At 35.9% G+C, this 18,616-nt stretch overlaps 2 protein-coding genes across 4 annotated transcripts; both read right to left on the bottom strand.

The window, feature by feature from the left end:
- Positions 1-3,718: 3,718 nt before the first annotated feature.
- Positions 3,719-12,026, bottom strand: LOC131155360 (uncharacterized). The gene is made up of 6 exons (XM_058108432.1): positions 11,499-12,026; positions 6,234-6,433; positions 5,248-5,388; positions 5,061-5,141; positions 4,239-4,363; positions 3,719-4,021 (listed from the first exon to the last, which is right to left on the bottom strand). The coding sequence occupies exons 1-6, from the start codon at positions 11,971-11,973 to the stop codon at positions 3,973-3,975; spliced, it is 1,071 nt and encodes a 356-aa protein (XP_057964415.1). The 5' UTR covers positions 11,974-12,026; the 3' UTR covers positions 3,719-3,972.
- A 1,215-nt stretch (positions 12,027-13,241) lies between these two features.
- On the bottom strand, positions 13,242-18,264 carry LOC131155359 (probable alkaline/neutral invertase B). Of its 3 annotated transcripts, none has more exons than XM_058108430.1 (5): positions 17,911-18,264; positions 16,208-16,696; positions 15,224-15,655; positions 14,275-14,833; positions 13,242-13,808 (listed from the first exon to the last, which is right to left on the bottom strand). In XM_058108430.1, the coding sequence occupies exons 2-5, from the start codon at positions 16,634-16,636 to the stop codon at positions 13,513-13,515; spliced, it is 1,716 nt and encodes a 571-aa protein (XP_057964413.1). In that variant the 5' UTR covers positions 16,637-16,696; positions 17,911-18,264; the 3' UTR covers positions 13,242-13,512. The 3 variants fall into 3 exon arrangements, with proteins under 3 accessions (XP_057964413.1, XP_057964412.1, XP_057964414.1); XM_058108429.1 differs by having other exon boundaries at positions 16,208-16,667; positions 17,911-18,184; XM_058108431.1 differs by lacking the exon at positions 13,242-13,808 and having other exon boundaries at positions 14,176-14,833; positions 17,911-18,190.
- Between the last annotated feature and the right edge of the window lie 352 nt (positions 18,265-18,616).

The raw sequence follows: 18,616 nt of genomic DNA, 5'->3' as shown, positions 1-18,616 counted from the left end.
AGTTTAGTGCAAAGGTCAAATCTGGACAGTATTATCCAATAGGTTGTTTCTAAGGATTCTATAAGACAGTTGAAGGAAGAATCGACTGAGGAGGAGGTATTTGCAGCTATTTCTTCTATTTCTGTGAACTGTAGCCCGTGTCTGGATGGTTTTGAGTCTTCTTTTTATATAACCTACTGGAAGATTATTAAAAATGATGTGATGGATACGGTAAGGGAGAACCTCAAAGATGATATTGCTTTTGTGAAAGGGGGGGTATTTTTAAAAATATAACGCTTGCTCAAGAGATGACAAAATTATTCCATAGGCAGGTGAGAAGAGGTAATATGATGCTAAAGTTTGACATAAGCAAAGCTTATGATTAAGTGGGGTGACAGATGGTAGATCAGATTTTCCATACTCTTGGTTTTCCAGATTAGTTTTATAAGTTGATTCAGAATTGTATTTCTACTCCATATTTTTCTATTATGATGCATGACACTTACAAGGATTTTTTAAAGTCAAAAAGGTGCTTTAGGCAAGGGGATCTGTTGTCCCCGTATATTTTCATCATCATGGAAAAAGTTCTTTTTAAATTAATCCAAAAAAAGATGACTGAGAAGCGGATTTTACCATTTGCGCATCTGAATGATGCACCTATTATATCGCATTTAATGTACGCGAATGATGTTGTTATATTTGTTAATGCTAGTAAAAAATCTGTTAGACAATTAATGGAGGTGATCAAGGAGTATGAAAGTTGGACTGGTCAAATGGTGAATAAAGATAAATCAGTTATTTTTTTCTCAAAGAAGTTGGGTGCTCAGAGGAAGGGAGAAATTCTACAAGAGACTGATTTTATTGAAGGTAAATTTCTTTTTATGTATTTGGGAGTGCCGATCGTGGATGGTAAATTGAAGAGCTGTCATTTTGACTCTTTAATTCAAAAAATCAGTAAGAAAATTGAGGGCTGGAAAAGTAGACAATTGTCTCAAAGAGGTCGTCTAGTTTTGTTGAGACATGTGCTTTCGAGCATGTCATTGCATCTGTTAGTTGTTCTAAATGCCCTCGAAACTGGTGATAAAAAAGATACAAGATATGTTTGCCTCTTTTTTCTAGAGATTTAAGGATGGAAAAAAAAATGAAATGGAGGGTTTGGAAGAAATTGTGTGTTCCTGTGGAGGATGGGGGTATAGGAATAAGAGATATTTCAGAAGTGCAACGATCGTTGTTTATGAAGTTTGGTTGACAGTTATTAACACAAAATTCTTTATGAACTAGATTTTTTAAAGTTAAATATGTTAAAGGATGACATATTACTCTTTGCAGGCCACATAGATCGGATTCTTCTTTTTGGAGGAAAATTATATAGTGTATGTCTGAGCTATTAAGTAAATCTAAGTGGAAAGTTAGAAAAGGAGATGTAAAGTTATGGTATGATAAGTTTATGGATTCGGGACCTTTGTTTTTAAAGTGTTCAAATGGTGCACATTCACATATCAGATTAAAAGATTTTTTTATTAATAATGTGTGGGATATAGAAAATTTGCAAAAGATTCTAAGATTTAATAAAGCGGAAGAAGTGATGGAAAGAGTTGGAAAACTTAAAAACTCTTCGGACATACTGCTATGGCTCCCAGAAAAGAATGGTAGCTTTAATACAAAGTCGACATGAGATGCTATCAGAATTAGAGCTCCAAAGTTTGATTGGGCAAAGTGGGTTTGGAACAAATGGTTACAGAAGAAATTTGCTATCTGTATATGGAAGGCTGCTTTTGAGTGCTTAAGCGTTGATGAAAAGGTGAGAAGGTGGGGGTATCACTTGCTTCGACATGTGATTGTTGTGAGATGAGACAATCAGAAGATGTGGAACATGTTTTAAATAAGGGAGATCTTGCTGCTGATGTATGGAGGAAGGTTTTTGTGGAAGTAGGTGTACCTTTCTTTAGGCACCAAAGTTGGAAAGAAATAGCCAAAATGTAGTTTAATAGGACTTCCTTATACTCTCAATTGGGAACATTGATGGATTTGATTCCTTATTTAGTAGTTTGGAAAATTGTGGAGAATGAGATGTGTGACTAGAATGTAGGGAAAATTGAAGAGTAGTACAGATGTGTGGCTATCCATTAAGAATTGGGCGAGGATTTTGAGTACAAACATGACTGTTATGGCTCAGTTCAAGGATGCTGATGTTTGGATATTACAGAATCTGAAAGTGCAAATTGTGAATAAAAGGAATAAAACTATGTAAGGTGTGAGATGGTTAAAACCAAGACAAAAGAGGTTGAAACTAAATTTGGATGGGAGCAGCTTAGGGAACCCAAGGTCGGCGAGTGGTAGTGGCATCTTTAGAGACTATACAGGTTCTTTTATTTTTGGTTTTTCAAAATATTTTAGTTCTTATTCTAATAATGAAGTTGAATTGAGAGCAGTGATGGAAGGAATAAAGTTTTATAAACAATTGGGTCATACCAATATTGACATTGAATGTGATTCGAAGATTTTAGTAAATTGGATAAAATCCAAAAAATGCTTCTTGTGGTATTTGTAGGATTTTTGGGAGCAGTTTATTGATTTATTGGAGGGAGTAGACTTTTCTATAAATCACTTGTATAGAGAAGGAAATAAAGTGACAGATACCTCGACTCGACAAGGTGCTACAGGGAGGAATAGTTTGTTTATAAATAATAGTCAACTTCCTAGAGTTATCACTGGATAAGATGGGTACGGCTTATATGAGATATGTTTAGTTGGTTTCCTTTTAATATTGGTATAGGTTTGTTTTTTCCTTTTGTTTGGTTTGATACATGGGGTGTTATTGGTTGTTATGTTCTTGTTTAACTTTGTTTGAATTTGTAATCCTGTTTTAATTTGATATAGGTGGTTTTTTTTGGAGGCCTTTAATTTTTTCTATCTGTAATCTCTCAATGCTTGTCTTGTAATCACGGTATTCTTCCACCAAAAGTAAGGATATATCAATAAATAAATAAAGGTGCCGTCCTTCTTTAAAAAAAAAAAGTACAAGACATGCAGATTTTCAAGGCAAACGATTTAAATACAACTAAATTCCCTATTTAAAAACTAATTTGAATTTATATGGAACAAACTTTCATTAAATTTTATATAAATTATCAAGGCTTCAAGTTGAATCGTCTTCCATTCTAATCTGAAACCTTGTCGTTTTAACAATTACATAATTTAAAATGCATGTTCCTCACATTGGAGTAGTTTTATAGCTTTCTAAAAAGTTATGAGTCCAATTTAGAGCCATCCGTAAGTTTAAAACCACCCATTATAAGCGAAAGAAGATAAAATGTGATGCCACCCATATAAAAGTCGAGAGCTCTTGGGCAAAATTGAAAATGGGAGAATGCAGGAGGCATCAATTAGCTGATCCTACTAAAGTTGATACAATAAGTGGTTATTTTTATTTCCATTTTCTTTTTTCTTTTTTATATTCTTGTTCCCATCCCAACTGAGCATCACCAACACTATATTTGTCGCGATTACACAGTCCTTGTCCGCATTGAAATATCCTATCTACACGTTTGAAACAAAAAAATAATAAAAAACATCCCCATTAGGTGAGATCGGCCTTTAAGAATGAAATAAAAAAATCAAATTATGACTTCAATTCTGTGTTTCCTATCAATTTTCATTTCATTTCATTCTATTCTTGCCCTATTCCATTCTGCAAAAAAACTTAAGGGTGCTGCTCAATACAAAGCTAAGCTTAGTGTTGGTGCGCGCAATTGAAGTTAATATAATTATATGGTAGAAAAACCACATGCCAAACTTAAATATCCACCCAGATTTTCCAGCATTCCCAAACTTTACAAGCATCCATCTTCAATTCCCTCTAAGTAGGAACATGAACACTCTATAAGAGCAGAAGGAAAGAACCTAGAGAAAATGCCAGCCACATTTGCCTGCTTCTAGGCAAATTTCAGCTGCCAGTATGCCGATGAACTGTGGCATGCAAGAGATCTCCAATCACACCACTCCGGAGGGAAGACGGAGCACAAGCTGTCCTCCAAAAACGCTGCAGAAAAACAAACAGTGAGAAGAATATAAATATACCCTGGGAACTTGGAATTCAAATCTCAGGTTAGGACTAGTGTAGGTTTGGACAACACTCAATATTTTGTCTGAATCCAAGTTCTGAAATTCATGCTCCCAGATTCGCCAACAGAATTTAATTTTGATGCTGTCAAAGTTGTAACAATGGCATATCACATATATAAAACTTGGAAACCAACCTCTTGACATAATAGTAACAAAAGTCTGCCAGGATGAAAGTCTGGACAATTTCAGAAATAAGAACCATGGAAGGCCATAATCCATAGCCCAGAGCTACCAGTAAGTGCCCACGAGAATCTAAAACCTGTTGGCAGTGACAGAAAACAGTATTACTGGCAAACTTGCATCCAATGAAGAGCAAGAAAGTTTTCAAGACAGAATTTTCTGTGCACATCAAGTTCTTTAATTAAAAAAAAACACCACCACAAACGAAGAAACAAAACAACAAAAGCAAAAACAATAGTAACAAAGAGTAAAGGAGTGAAAAAATATTGCTGTACCACCCAATATATGTTCAAATGAAGTGTGGATATGTGAGCTATCAATTTTTCTTGATAGAAATGTATCATTGTATTCTTGCTAAGTCCAAAATGAACAAACAATATCAATGCCCCTTGAATGCAGTTAAAAGTTTCATAAACAAATTTGATCAATGGAAAAGAAAAAAAATTGTGTTGTGGGGGAAAGCTGCTGGGACAGTTTTGCAGTGCAAGTGAAAGTACCTAAACGATTGAATACATAAGGAGCAACTGAAACAGTGTAACCAGCCATCCAACTCCAAAACCATTCCCTCAAAAACCATTCATTATGCAGGTTCATAACATTGAAAAACAAATTAGCATGAATATCACTAGAGAAAACAAAGTCCAAACAATTTTCAGGAGAAGAAGATGCTATGTTAGCACTCCAAAAAGGGCAATTTTTACAGAACTTAAATTCCAAATTGAAAGAAACAGAACAAATTCCTATAAATCATTTGATTCAACTCTGAAAGATCAAACCTGTAGAACCCAATGGGCACAGCTCAAGAACCTCGCAACACCCAATGCAAATACATAATGAGCTGTAAATGGTTCAACAATCTGAAAAAAATGATGAAAACCAATCAAATTGAGAGAACAGTTAAACTTGGTCAGCTTTGAGTAAACTCATAAGTCATAAGTTATATGCACTATCATAGGATTGCACCTTTGTGTTCTGCATGACCCGCAATTGGGGTAACACTGAAACAGCTTCCAGATATACGCAGAATGCCCAGAAAATCTTGTTCAGAATATGGTGCGATGTTGAGGGATGAATAAAAAGAGCTAACAGAGCACATGGTATTAACTGCACTTGGAGTAAAAACAGTACATATTAATCCAATAAAATTAATATAAATATTAACAAAACAAATACTCTTGTTACACAAAAAAGTGAAACTAAGAAACAACTTATTCCTAAAAACAGTGAAACCAGGATAGAAGAAACAAAAGTTTTGCATGCCAAGAATCCTAACACACAGTTTCCGTGAGCTTGATCACTGAGTTAGAGCAGGATGAAAGAAGCGGAAAGAAGCTTAATGGCACCATGTCAATATGCACTAATGAACGTGTTAATGTACTCTGACAGATCCTTTTTCTATTCACTTCTGTCAATGAAGACCAATTACTAACTCTGCCAATGCAACATAGGGAATTTTTTATGCCATATTATTAAATTAGAAAGAAACTGTAAATAAGAGGCGCAAAACAATATTGCCCTGCCTGTTACCAGGATCAGATTTAAATTGTACTTGTAAGCAGTATGAAAGCTCAAGCACAAAGAAAAAAGTATTGATAAAAACTATCTTCAGTTTGTTGCCTTCAATGATTATATTGCTAGAAGTGTTTAAGAGAACTATCTTCAGATAAAATTATATATAATATAATATTATATATATAAACCTCCCACAATGTTATATTGCCACTTGAATCAAAGCCTTTCTTTGCACAGTAACAAAGTAAACTACTAAACTTGTTTCAATATTTCACTTATTTTCATAAAAAAAAAATCGAAACATTAGTACAGAAAACATATGCATGAAACACAGAATTCTGGAAACCTGCAAATTTTCAAATTTGAACCCACAAAACTGCTCTTTGCATCACAAAAACAGAGGAAAATAATGTCATACAAATGAGTGGAATCCTCACCACATAATAAACTGCAAAGTTGTCTTTGTCCTCCATGTAACTAGACTTTAAGTTAAAACGAATCATATATATAACCCACAGGGTTGTTAGCAATGTAGCCGAATCCAGTAAGGTGTGTATATCAAATTCCATAACAAAACTGCAATACAATCTAACAGCTAAAAATATAGCTGTTAGCTCCTGGGTTTTGAGCGAGAGACCTACAATAAATCCGACATGAGGAAATTAATACCAAAAGAGCAACCATAAAGATACAGCAATCAGAATAAACCACAAACTCTCAGCCATTAAGCCCTGTTAAATCTACAACATGCGTCATAAAGGAAACCTTATATAACACAAACAGAATGAAATCAAGTCCACAAAAAACAATTTGCAGCACAAAACAAGAGAAGAGGAAGAGGACGAAATATGTGAGATTTTGCTTTCATTTGTTTATTCACTTTTTTCTCAAATGAATAATTATAAATCCAAGATAAATTCTGAAGCTCAACAACACTCCTACATCCTGGCCCTTGTGACACAAATCAGCAGGATAGTTGCATATAGGGGTTTACAAAAATTAGTGGAAAACCGAAAACTGGACTGAAACCAAACTGAAACGCATCTTCATTCGGTCTTTGGGTTTGCAGTTTTGGTTCCGGTTCTGAAAGATAAAAAATTTTGGTTTTGGTTTTGGTCCAAAATCGAACCGACAAAACCGAAAACTGAATTTATAAATTATAATTGTATAATTTTATATAATACTAATATTTAGAGTGGTCGTACACTCATTGCTCAATTTATTATTATTTAATGTTTTAATTAAAAATCAAAATGGCTAATACCCTTACTAATAAAATACTTCATCACCATCAGTTTACAATAATTAGTATGAGAATCTTGGGGTGGCAGTGGGATTATATATGAGGCTGCCCCAGCCCCCAGTTGTAAGATTGTCAATGTGGGACAATCAAGTTTCTCAAGCAAAATGGAAAGGTTGCCCGCTGCCCTGCCTTCCAGTTCCAGAATGCTACACGGCTAGTCCTGCCCATAATTCTATTTCCCACTTCCCAGTCCCTTTCCCAGTCCCACATCGGTTGGAAATGGGAAAGAAACAAATTCAACCCCCACCCCCCCCCCCCCCTTATATATTCAAGTTGAATCCTCCCTTCACTTTCGTCTCATGTGCTGGCCTTTGTATTCAAAGCCTTAGCCCAGTTCAAAACCTGTTCTAAATTATAAGACGGGCTGTGGTTGCAGCCTAGCCCAGAGTCCTGGGCTTTGAAGGATTTTTTAAAATTGTTTAATAGTTCAAAATTTGATAAAACCGAAAATAACCAAACCGAACTAGAAAACCAGTGGTTTGGCTTTTTTATAAACCAATGGTTTACGGTTCCATTTCAGTTCCGTAGTTTTAAAAACTGAGGAGTTCGGTTCCGTTTTCAGTTTTGGCAATAACCGAACCGAAAAAAAAACCAAGTACACCCCTAGTTGCATAGCCATATCATTAACACCAATCAACACCAAGATTTGCACATTGGTATAACTGAGGGGTTACAATCATCAAATTAGATACGAGTTAAGGTCACGCAACCATCATTTTTTCATCGAGTTAAGGTCACGCAACCATCATTTTTTCATTCCTTTCTTTCATTCTTTCATTTTACTTTGGAAGAAGAAACCTCTGAGAAACCATAGAACTGGTATGAAACACTATGAGAAATTTACATAACCTGAAAAATCCAATAGAACTAGCAAATAGAATACAATGCTAAAAGCTCTTGTAACTCTTCTTTTCCTTTTTCTTTTTCTTTCTTTTTTGGGAAACGTTCAAAGCTCATATAACTCTTAATAATACTGATTTCAAAAGTTGTCAAAACAAAAATATATCTACAGATTCAAACACAGATTACAAAGATGACATATGAGAGACCCAAGGCTTGGTTTTGGTTGTCGTATTACAATATCACAAACATAAAATCAAATTCTACACCAAGAAAACAACCAAACTTTTGTAATCCTCAACAACAACAACAACAAACCAAACCTTAAGTATTAGTAAGTGGGGTCAGTTACATGAATTTTTTTTCACCAACTTACACGATTATGGGCAATTTCCTCCGACAAATTCAAGGCTATTAAATCATTATTCACTATCTCATTCCAAATTACTTTAGGTCTAACCCTACCCTTTCTACTGCTCCTTACAGAAACTAACTCAACTCACTCCTAACCGGCGCACAATTTGGCCCCCACTACTAATGTCCCAACCATCTAAGTCATCTCTCCCTTATCTTCTATAGGGGTTATGCTAACTTACCACAAATATGTTCATTCCTTAATTATCCTTTAACATTATACCACTCATCCACCTTAGTACTCTCATCTCAACAACTTTTACTTTTTTGATATGTTATTTCTCATCTGACCAACATGCTAATATATATAGCATAGTCGAGTCTGTCTTACAGCCGTCATATAGAACTTTCCTTCTAATTTTGAAGGTATTCTATGATCACACAATATGCTTGAAGTCCTTCGTTTTACCCAACCTGCTATAGCCCTATGCATTGCATCTTCAATTTCTCCTTTAGCTTAGATAATTGATCCAAGGTATCAAAATCTACTAGTGTTATTGAATTATTGATCATCAGGCATCAAGTTTAACCTTTTCTCCAATATTCCTCCTAATATAAGAAAAATTACATCATATATTTTATCTTATTTGAGGGCGGGCCTTAGATTAACAGTGAGGTTGCTATTTTAAGACCGGTTGGTCGTGAGTTCAAGCCCAAGGAAGTAGTCTCTTTGCATAAAAGCAAGGGTAAGGCTATGTACACTGTGACGACCCTCCCCCTACCATAGCAAAGCAAGAAGCCTTGTGGCCTGAGATGCCCTTTTATATTTTGTCTTATTTCTCCAAGTTTTAGCTTTTGTAATGTTCAATAATAAACAAATGCGAATACTCACTGAAGTATTGACATATAATTAAGTTGCCTAGAGAAACAACCAAGCCTCTTAAATTCCATTATTGAAAGTCAACTACATGATTACTCTTCTTTTGCTACTCCACACAATCTAGGGGCAAGGCTGTCAAATTCTTACTCACTATCTCTATACATGTTATTCTAAGTCCTACCCTCCCCTAGCTCACTACTCATGTATGTTATTGGCACTGTGACCCATCTCCAACCATCTTAACAATTCTTCCCTTATCTTCTACAAGTGCCATGCTAACTGCCCACAATGTGTTCATTTGTAAATTTATATTTTAAAGGTATACCACTCATCAACCTTAGCATTCCCATTTTGGAAAATTTTACCCTTTATTTTGGGATATTTTGCCTCTTACTTGCATGACATTTTGATCCATATACCGCAAATAGTGTTACAGCCATAGCACTTCTCCCTTTTACTCAACATGCTTCAATTTTATGCGTTACATTTTCTCCAATTTCTCCTTCAGCTTCGATAACAGATCCAAGGTATCAAATTTACTAGTGCTAATCATTTCTTAAACAAGTTTATTACTTTTTTTATCACAAAAAAGTTAAAACAAAGAAAGCAACACCAAACCGTGGAGCTCCAAAACCAAGTTTAATATTTTCTCCAATAATCCTCCTAAAATTTTATAAAACTACATAGAGAAATAGAGACAAATAATTTTTCAACTACTTTTTCAAGCATACTAAATTTCAATAAATATAAGAGGGAAGAAATAGAATTCAACTCAACTTGGACAAAGAGTCATCTTAGACTCCATTGAACAAATGGATAATTTTGTTTCCTTGGCTCTTTAATGTGAAGCTTCAAGATTCAAAATTTGATATCTCTTAGTTATGAAAGCTGAAGGAGAAATTGAAGAAGATTTAATGCATAAAGTTAGAGCAAGTTGGGTAAAACAGAGAAGTGTTTCGGCAATAAGACTAATTACATTATATGGATCAGAATGTTGGGCAACTAAGAGGCAACATATCTAGGGGAGGAAAAAGGTAAATTTTGCTTAAATGAGAATGCTAAGGTTGATGAGTCATATAACTTTAAAAGATAAATTTGAAATAGGAGTTATGTTGAGCATCAAAATTATCTTGTTGAATCTTGAAGCTTCACATTAAAGACCTAATGAAACAAGAGCATCCATTTGTTCAATGGAGTCTAAAATGACTCTTTGGTTAAATTAAGTTGAATGTTGTTTCTTCCCTCATATATAAATCATGGAAGCCTTCATATGGTTGGCCCATCATAACAAACCCCTATTCAAGGAGAGGAGTTATTTGTAATAAATAGATAGCTTTTTTCCTCATCCAAACAGGAGCTATTTGTAATAAATAGGGGGTTATTTAAGGAGAGGAGAAAAAAACAATTTTTAAAAAAAAAAAAAGGATAAAGTTGAGTTCAAGGAGGGTTAATTTGCCTCCCTAATTTAAGAGAGAGTTATTTTGCCTCCTCTAATTTGAGAAGGGAGTTAGTTTGAGGAGATGTATTTATGGGTCCTTTTTGAGTCTTTCTAGATGATGACAGAGTCTGCATTTTGGATGCTCTTGTATTTTAACTCTTCCACAATAATGAAATTCTCCTACTATCTTCCCCCATGGATGTAAACTATAAGCCAAACCACGTAAACCTTGAGTCTATTCTTGCGTTTCTCTTATATTATTTACTTATTTCCCACTTATTGTACTTCTAGCCCTACATATATATAAGACAGAAGAAACAACATTCAACTCAATTTGGCCAAAGAGACATTTTAGACTCCATTGAACAAATGGGTACTTTTGTTTCCTTGGGTCTTCAAAGTGAAAAAAAAAAAAAGAGTATTACATGCAAATCAATTTCAATTCAAGAAATAAATGAAATAAAAATCGCCAAAGCAATAAAAGCACTGGAAATATAAAAAGTAGGCTACTTGCAGCAATCCGGAATCATAATGCAATGTAAATTCGACGATAGAAATGAATAATGAAAGTAATTTATAGGTCAGCAATCAGCATGATATCGACAGCTAATACAGCGTATCTGCAGCATTACCCAGTTCATCTCCACGATAATTGGGTGCAACACACTCTTCAGTGAAGCTAAAAATTACCCTTTTAAAATAAAACAAAAAATAAAAACACAAATTTTCAAAAAGAGACTGAAATCTACAGTAGACAAAGAAACCCTAAGTAAGACTGTAAGAGAAAGAAAACCGGAGATGCAATCAAGAAAAAGAAAAAACCGAAATATCACACAGCAACAGTAATTCTGCTATCGTTTTGTGCTTTGGTCAATTAGATATTTTACCAGCACAAGTTTTCTCCTTCATGAGCTTGTAGATGAGCACGCAGATTCCGATGGAGTGAACAGCTTCAGCGGCAACGAAGAGGTTGTCGTGGTCGTGGACGATGAGGCGCAGCAACACCAGCGCCGCCATACCGGAAACCACCGCCAGGAAAGCCTTCACCTTCGGAGGCTGCCTCCTTACCCACGCTGACACCGCGTGAATCGGCCTTCTCGGTGCCTTCATGATTTCTTTCTCCGATGGCGTAGAGGTGAGAAACCGAGGGAAACCGAGAGAGAGTGCGTGCGAGAGATCGATTAGTTTAACACAGGCGATGAATAGATGGATGGAGTGGAAAATTGGGGAATGAGGAGAGTGTTTGGGGGGCGAGAAAATTTTGGGGCTTTGGGAGTATCTGGGACCAAATGGAGTTGGACTGATGCACGTTTTGTTGCTTCTGGTGTTGGTGATGGTAGTTGACCAATCGCGACCGTCCATCTTGTCATGGTCCCACTTTTATGTGGGGGCTCGCTTGTGAATCATGCACAGCCATTTTTTTTAAAAGCCTATAACTCCTTTTTTATTGGTTAACAAAAGACAAGGCATAATTTTATTTTATCATATTTAAATAATAATTATATTCTTTTCAAAGGATAAATTTGTGATTTTATCACAAAAATAAGAGATAAATTTTTTTATTTAATACATAAAGAATGAATATTGAGTGCCAATCGTATTTTTTTAATTATCAATAATATTTTTTTAGTAAAATGGTATTGAATTGGGTTTTAATGATAATCATAATAAAAATACATCATTAATTTTTTTTTATTACATAGGAATTCCAGCAACCAACAAGCCCTTCAGACTCCCTCGTGCGGCACCAGACCTACGGATCAGCATCCTTCGCCCCCAGGTCTCGCTGATCAGGATAAAGTTCGAAATGCGGGCACGATTTCCGTACATCAATTGGACGTTCGGCCAACCTGACCCCCAGGATACATCTCCATTACCATCTACGATCCCCACTGACTCACAGACAACTCTCACCATCCACGATTCCCGTTGACTCACAGAAAACTCTTTATATAAATGCATCGTATTAATAATCTTAAAAAAGAAAATATTCGATCCTAATTAATCACTCTTTAATGCCTCTCATTGATGCTTATGTCATTTTTTTTCATCTTTTTACAACTTGGTGGGCAATACATTTGCATTTTCACTGGTAAATTAATTTCATTGAAATTTCAACCAAGTTCTCCTCGTATATTCGGACACCTCTGGTCTCGTCTTTCAAGCACTAAGGAAATCACTTTTTGAAATATGCATGATACATAATAAAATAGAATATGAATTCGCTATAACAAGATATGTATAGAATAAAACAAATATAATAAAATATGAATAAGGAACACAAGCCCACCCCACAATGGAGTTATCATCATAAATTCAAGTTGATCCTTTGTGCTAACTAAACTTCTATAGAATATAGTTAATTATTCTCAAACATGGTTGCATCCTAGGAAGAGAAAGTATACAACCCCATCATCATTGCAATACACTAAAATAAGAACTTTCCTCAAAAGATAAGAATACCTTTTATTGCTTTGGCGATTATTCTTTATTGCTTATGTAGTTTTTATTTCCTTTATTTTACTTTTTCGATTTGGATTGTATCCACTACTTCTTTGAGAAAAATAATAACAATAATAATAAAAGTACACTCTCCCAAACAAAGCAAAGCCAAGCCAAACAAAACCACAAGAGAGGAAAGGTTTCCATTTGTTGAGTTGTTCCCAAAATAATTGTTTGGCTAAAGCTGAAAGAAAGATAGGAAGCTTATTAATGCCTTTCTAAAAAAGCATGAGTACCCATTTGTTTGCTGCCTATGCTTCATGCACCTTATTAGTGGCAAAATGGTCCCAACCTGAATCTCCATTTCAGCTCCCTTTCTCCAAATCATCTTAGCAGAACATGTTTAAAGCTGTAATGGGCAAGTGGATACAGGAAAAGGAGAAGAAGAAGATGACTGTCTCAGGCAGTCCATGAAGCTGATCTTTTCATGAGGGGTTTCATCTGTCTGTCCTCTTCAATGGACACCATACCCACATGAGATGGGTCTTCAAGCATCATCTTTGCCACCAAGTAGCCAGCGATCGACCAGGTCTGGGATTTTCGAGCTTGTTTCCCAATGTATCGACCGAGCTTCCCGTCGTAGTATTCGGGCCAGTTGTCTTTTAACAACTTGGCTTCTGCAAGTTCGATGGCCCGTCTTGCAATTTGTGGGCGTCCAGTCTTGATACATGCAGCAGTGAGGAGCCATAGTAACACTGGATCCATGACAACAACCAAAGATCATGTCAAAAGGGGATTGGAAATTTTTATGGCCAGAATATAAAAAAAAAAGAGTTTCTACTTTCTAGCACTTGAAATTATTATATAATTATCGATTGTGGATATTGACAATTTGGAAGAATTGTCATGTCAGGTATTCAATAGGACTGGGACACATGAAAGTTTTAGGAGCATAGTCAAGAAATTAAAAGTTCATGAGCATTGAAGATTTGTTCTATGGCCATTGCACCAATTAGTTAGCATGAATCAGAATCTATTAGAAACACATTCTATCAAGCTGAGTGCCATGTCATAAATATAAAATTTTCAAGTAAAATTGTGATTATGCAAAAAGTTGATACAAAAATTTGTTCTTGGATTGACAGCTCAATTAAACAGTGTATTAGCAGTTTCGAATCAATCTTGGATTATGCCATAAGAGCTATCAATGCAGAAGTATACCTGGCCAAGACCCCCCATTGTGGTAACTCCATCTGGTATTTTTTGGGTCACATCCCGTAATAATCCGCCATTCATGGCCTTCTATGGCTGGATAACAAACCTTTAGCGGCATTTCCCCCACCAATTCTTCCCACCGTGATTCTATAAGATCCATAATTGCAGTGGCTTGTTCTGGGGTTGCCAGAGACGATAGAATTGCTATACAATTGCCCAGGCAAAACCAACGAAAATCCATTCTTGCAGGGCTGACATTCCCAATAAAATAGCCACCACGAGATGGCATAAAATCAAAAATCCATTCTGGAAGAGAATCAGGTATTACATTGAACTTGTTAACTGCAGTGTGAGAGTACTCCTCTGTTTTATATCGATATATGTCGTTCAGCTGCTTCAAGTCAAGCCAAAAATAACTTCTCATATGAAAGGTTAAGGCATGAAGGCGTTTAGCTATTCGCTCCACAAACTCCTTCCCTTCAACATCTTGCTTAAGCAAAAGCGAAGCACATCTTAAAGCCATAAAGAAAAGGGTTTGTATCTCAATGGGATACCCATAAACACCCTGACAGCACCCAAAGAAAAAAGTGAGACCAAAATATTCTAGAATAGCTTGCAGATGAACACGGTTATAAACACAAAGCATCATACTTAGAAGTTAGAAACCAGTAAATCAACAAGAAGCCATTGAGCAGATACAGTATATGCGGGGGATTGGAACACCCACCCACACACACACACAGAAAACCCTTTTTTTATCTTTCTTTATCCACTAGGTGTCATAGTGTTCCTTCTCCCCCTTCTTGGATTGGAAGGATGGAAAGCCATGATACTGTTAAAACAACATCATCTCATAATATAAAGTGCTGGAAAACAGTATATAGCAAACTTCATCCAAGAGTGTCTGCATCAAAATGGCTAACACAACTATGTAAAAGAATTGCAAGAAACTCACCATTCTACGATCAATCATACAGCATCCATCGGCACAGAGAAGTGTTGGGAATGTGTCAAACCCCTCAGAAAGGCATAAACTTAGAATAAGCCGCATACCCTTTTGGCATTCAGGTAAATCAGCCAAGGAAGAGTCTCCTGTCGATTTTGTGTATGCGCGAAGCAATATAATCCACCAAAATCCAGAATCGACAGGTGCTACTCTTCCTATTGCACTCTCTCCAAAATCAGCCATCAAAGTTTCATAGTTCCTGACTGGGTCATGTAATACCTTGAAACTAGCTGGCATCACTCCTTCTCCTAGCTGGAAGCGATCAATCTTTTTCTCCCAAGACTGAAGTCGAAGAGTCTTTAAAATAAAATTCTTGACGATTTCTGGCTCCCCATTCATCAGAAAAGCAAATGCACTGGGGACAAAATCTCTCACAAACACCTATCCAGACAAAAAGAGTCAGTGACCGTAGTGGACCAATTTCACTACCCCTAATTTTAAAATAAAATAAAAGAAAAAAAAAACACGATTGATAATTAATAACAAAGGAAATCTACATAATTTTTTTCAAAAAAAAAAAAATGTTGTGCACAGAAACACTTTTAAGTATCTGAAAAGGTTTGACATTGCCAGAGGGGAGTCTTAACACAAACTAAATGGAACGATGAACTGGATAACATAACTCACAGATTTTTTTCAGCTATCACAAATGAATTTGTTCTTTCTACCAAAAATAAGAACTAGCTGTTAAGTCATTTGTGTGAGCATAGCTAGGTTCTAAGTGTGGTACATCACCTCTCCATTAAAAAAACATGTGTATGCATGTGAACAGTCCCCGATAATAAAGATACTCAAAAATATTAGCTAATGAACCTTCAGTTTGTTGATTCGTCCCAAAATCCAACATAATGTTCTTTCAAATTGTTGTAAATAGGAAAGCCAACACAAAGATTCTAGCTATTTCACATAAGGAAACAGAATCAAGATGTACACCTGATCATAGTTAAGATTCTCATCAGAACTGTCTAGTGCAGCAATAGTCCCCACTGGTCGACCACGGAAAAACACCAAAGAACGCCTCAAAGCATCCCAAGCTTCAGCAACCATCGGATGCGGATCAAAACCCATTAGTGACCTTGGTGTATTAAACCCAGACCTTCTACCCGGAGAAAATACATTATCGAGATGGTCCATTGCTCGAGAAGAATTCTCCGCATTCCGCAAGGAGTGACGAGGGGACAGCCCAATGGATAATTCACTGAGCGACCTCTCATCGTATGACCTCTGTCGTTCCATATTTAGAGGTCGTGGCTTCCCCAAAAGCCTCGATAAGTCACACTCTTCGATTTCATCAAGAGTACAAAGAGTATCAATATTCCTAAGGTTTCCATTCTGGGACAGGTCTCCGGATTGGGTAGACATCCCAATTTTTACAAACGTATATAAGAGCAATCTGATGAAGGGGGTTTAGAATTCAAAAATCTGCATTTTTAGTAACAAGAATTAAACCATCTAACAAAAGATACTTACGAAAAAGAATACAATAAGCCTACTCATCAAGAATTTCAGCATCAACAAAACCATGGTAAGATTTCCAAAAACTGCATTTACTAAGGAGAATCAAATCACAAATTAAGAGATATAAGTAAAAAGAATAAAATATGTTCACACATGAATCAGACCATATCAACAAAACCCTAACCAGATAACAACTAAGACCTAGCAGAAGCACTCTTCTTTGTAGCAATAAACAACAATTTACTTCGCATGACACAAACCGATCAGAATCAAAAACCCAAAGCCCTAAAAAATTCTGTTGAATCAAGCATTTACCATTTTGAAAATGTAGATTACAAACATTACATAAGCTCGCTATGCTATTTTGCAGGACTAAGAGAAATGAATCAAATTTTACCATCTTCAAGAAAAGCACTACAAATTTTTTTCATCATTGTTTAAAACTATTCACCACCACCAAATAAAAACCTCCACTCATCAGCTTCTCTTTTCTTTTCTTTTTTTAGTTCAACATGTTTTCTTGACAACCAAACACCTGAATTTCTTCACCCTGTTTTCTTGACAACCAACGAAACACGGAGTTTCCAACAAAACAAGGAGGAAAATTCAAATTTCTTCAACCGGAGAGCTAGAGAGAGTGAATTAAACATCAAAACAAGCAAAAATAAATAAACCAAATCTCACAAACTGGCCTTTGCACGATCAATCGGAGACTACAGGCAACTCAATCGTCAGAGCAAAAATCCCAACCCATCTAAGTTTCAACTGAATCCAAACATCTCCCATTTCGAAAATGCAGACCACAAGAGCACACGAACTAAAAGAATGCGCGGAACAGAAATGAACTAAAACTTCCCATCACGAAGAAAGGAAGCAAACATTTTCTATGTTGGGTCTCTAACCATTTCCTCCTCCCCCACCCCCCCCCCCCCCCTCCCCTCCCCTCCCCCAAAAACAAAAAACTCCACTAGCTAATCCCAGCCCGAAACAAGCAAACAACTCTGCAAATGGCAGAGGATTCCTTTTCTTTTCTCTTTCTCTCACCATGCTTTCTTGACAACCAACCGCAGAGTCCTCAACAAAACTAAGAAGAAAAACTCAAATTTCTTCAACCAGACAGCAAGTAAAGATTGAATTAAACATCGAAACATGCACAACCAAGGAGACCCATTACTCACAAAAACTGGGTGTTGCATGATCCGCGAGAGGCAAGATGCAATTCAATCGTCAGAACACAGAAACCCACGTCAACTTCAGAGTCTTCAACATCAGCAGGAAGATACAGAGCAGCCTCCGGGACCAACAATAATAAAAATATGGAGAAAAGAGAAAGAACCCAAATTCTACAGCAAGAATCCAAATTTATCCAGACCCCAAACGGGGCCGTGACTCACCGGCTGAGGCGGTAACCCTCCGCCGTAGATCGGTAGAGGGTGACCGACAGCTGGGTCACCCATGTTCATCCCAAAGCAGCTCTCCCCACCACATACATAACACATGGGCATGCGAACCTTTTGCGGCTTTGCATTGCCAAATGCCAAAATTTAGGTTTTTTAAAAATATATATAATAATATTATATTTTTGTATATTTAATTCTTTAATTTAATATAATTATTAAATTCTTTAAATGATTTAGCAAATTGTTGCCACTTTTTTATTGGGATCATTGTGAATCAATTTCTTAAACATAATTGTTAAATTCCTTTAACGGTTTAATAATTATTCCATATTAATTGTGATTAATCATATCAAAACATACAATGTTTAGCAAATGTATATATATAATATTTTAAAATTTTAAAATTCCAGCCATCAAAATCACAAAATATATGCTTTTTATAATTTTTAAAATTAAATAAAAGAGTCTTTCGATACCATAAAAT

Source organism: Malania oleifera, chromosome 5, assembly GCF_029873635.1.
Source record: "Malania oleifera isolate guangnan ecotype guangnan chromosome 5, ASM2987363v1, whole genome shotgun sequence".
NCBI lineage: Eukaryota > Viridiplantae > Streptophyta > Magnoliopsida > Santalales > Ximeniaceae > Malania > Malania oleifera.
The sequence above is the reverse complement of the archived record's forward strand: the minus strand, read 5'-3'. Positions and strand labels throughout refer to the sequence as shown.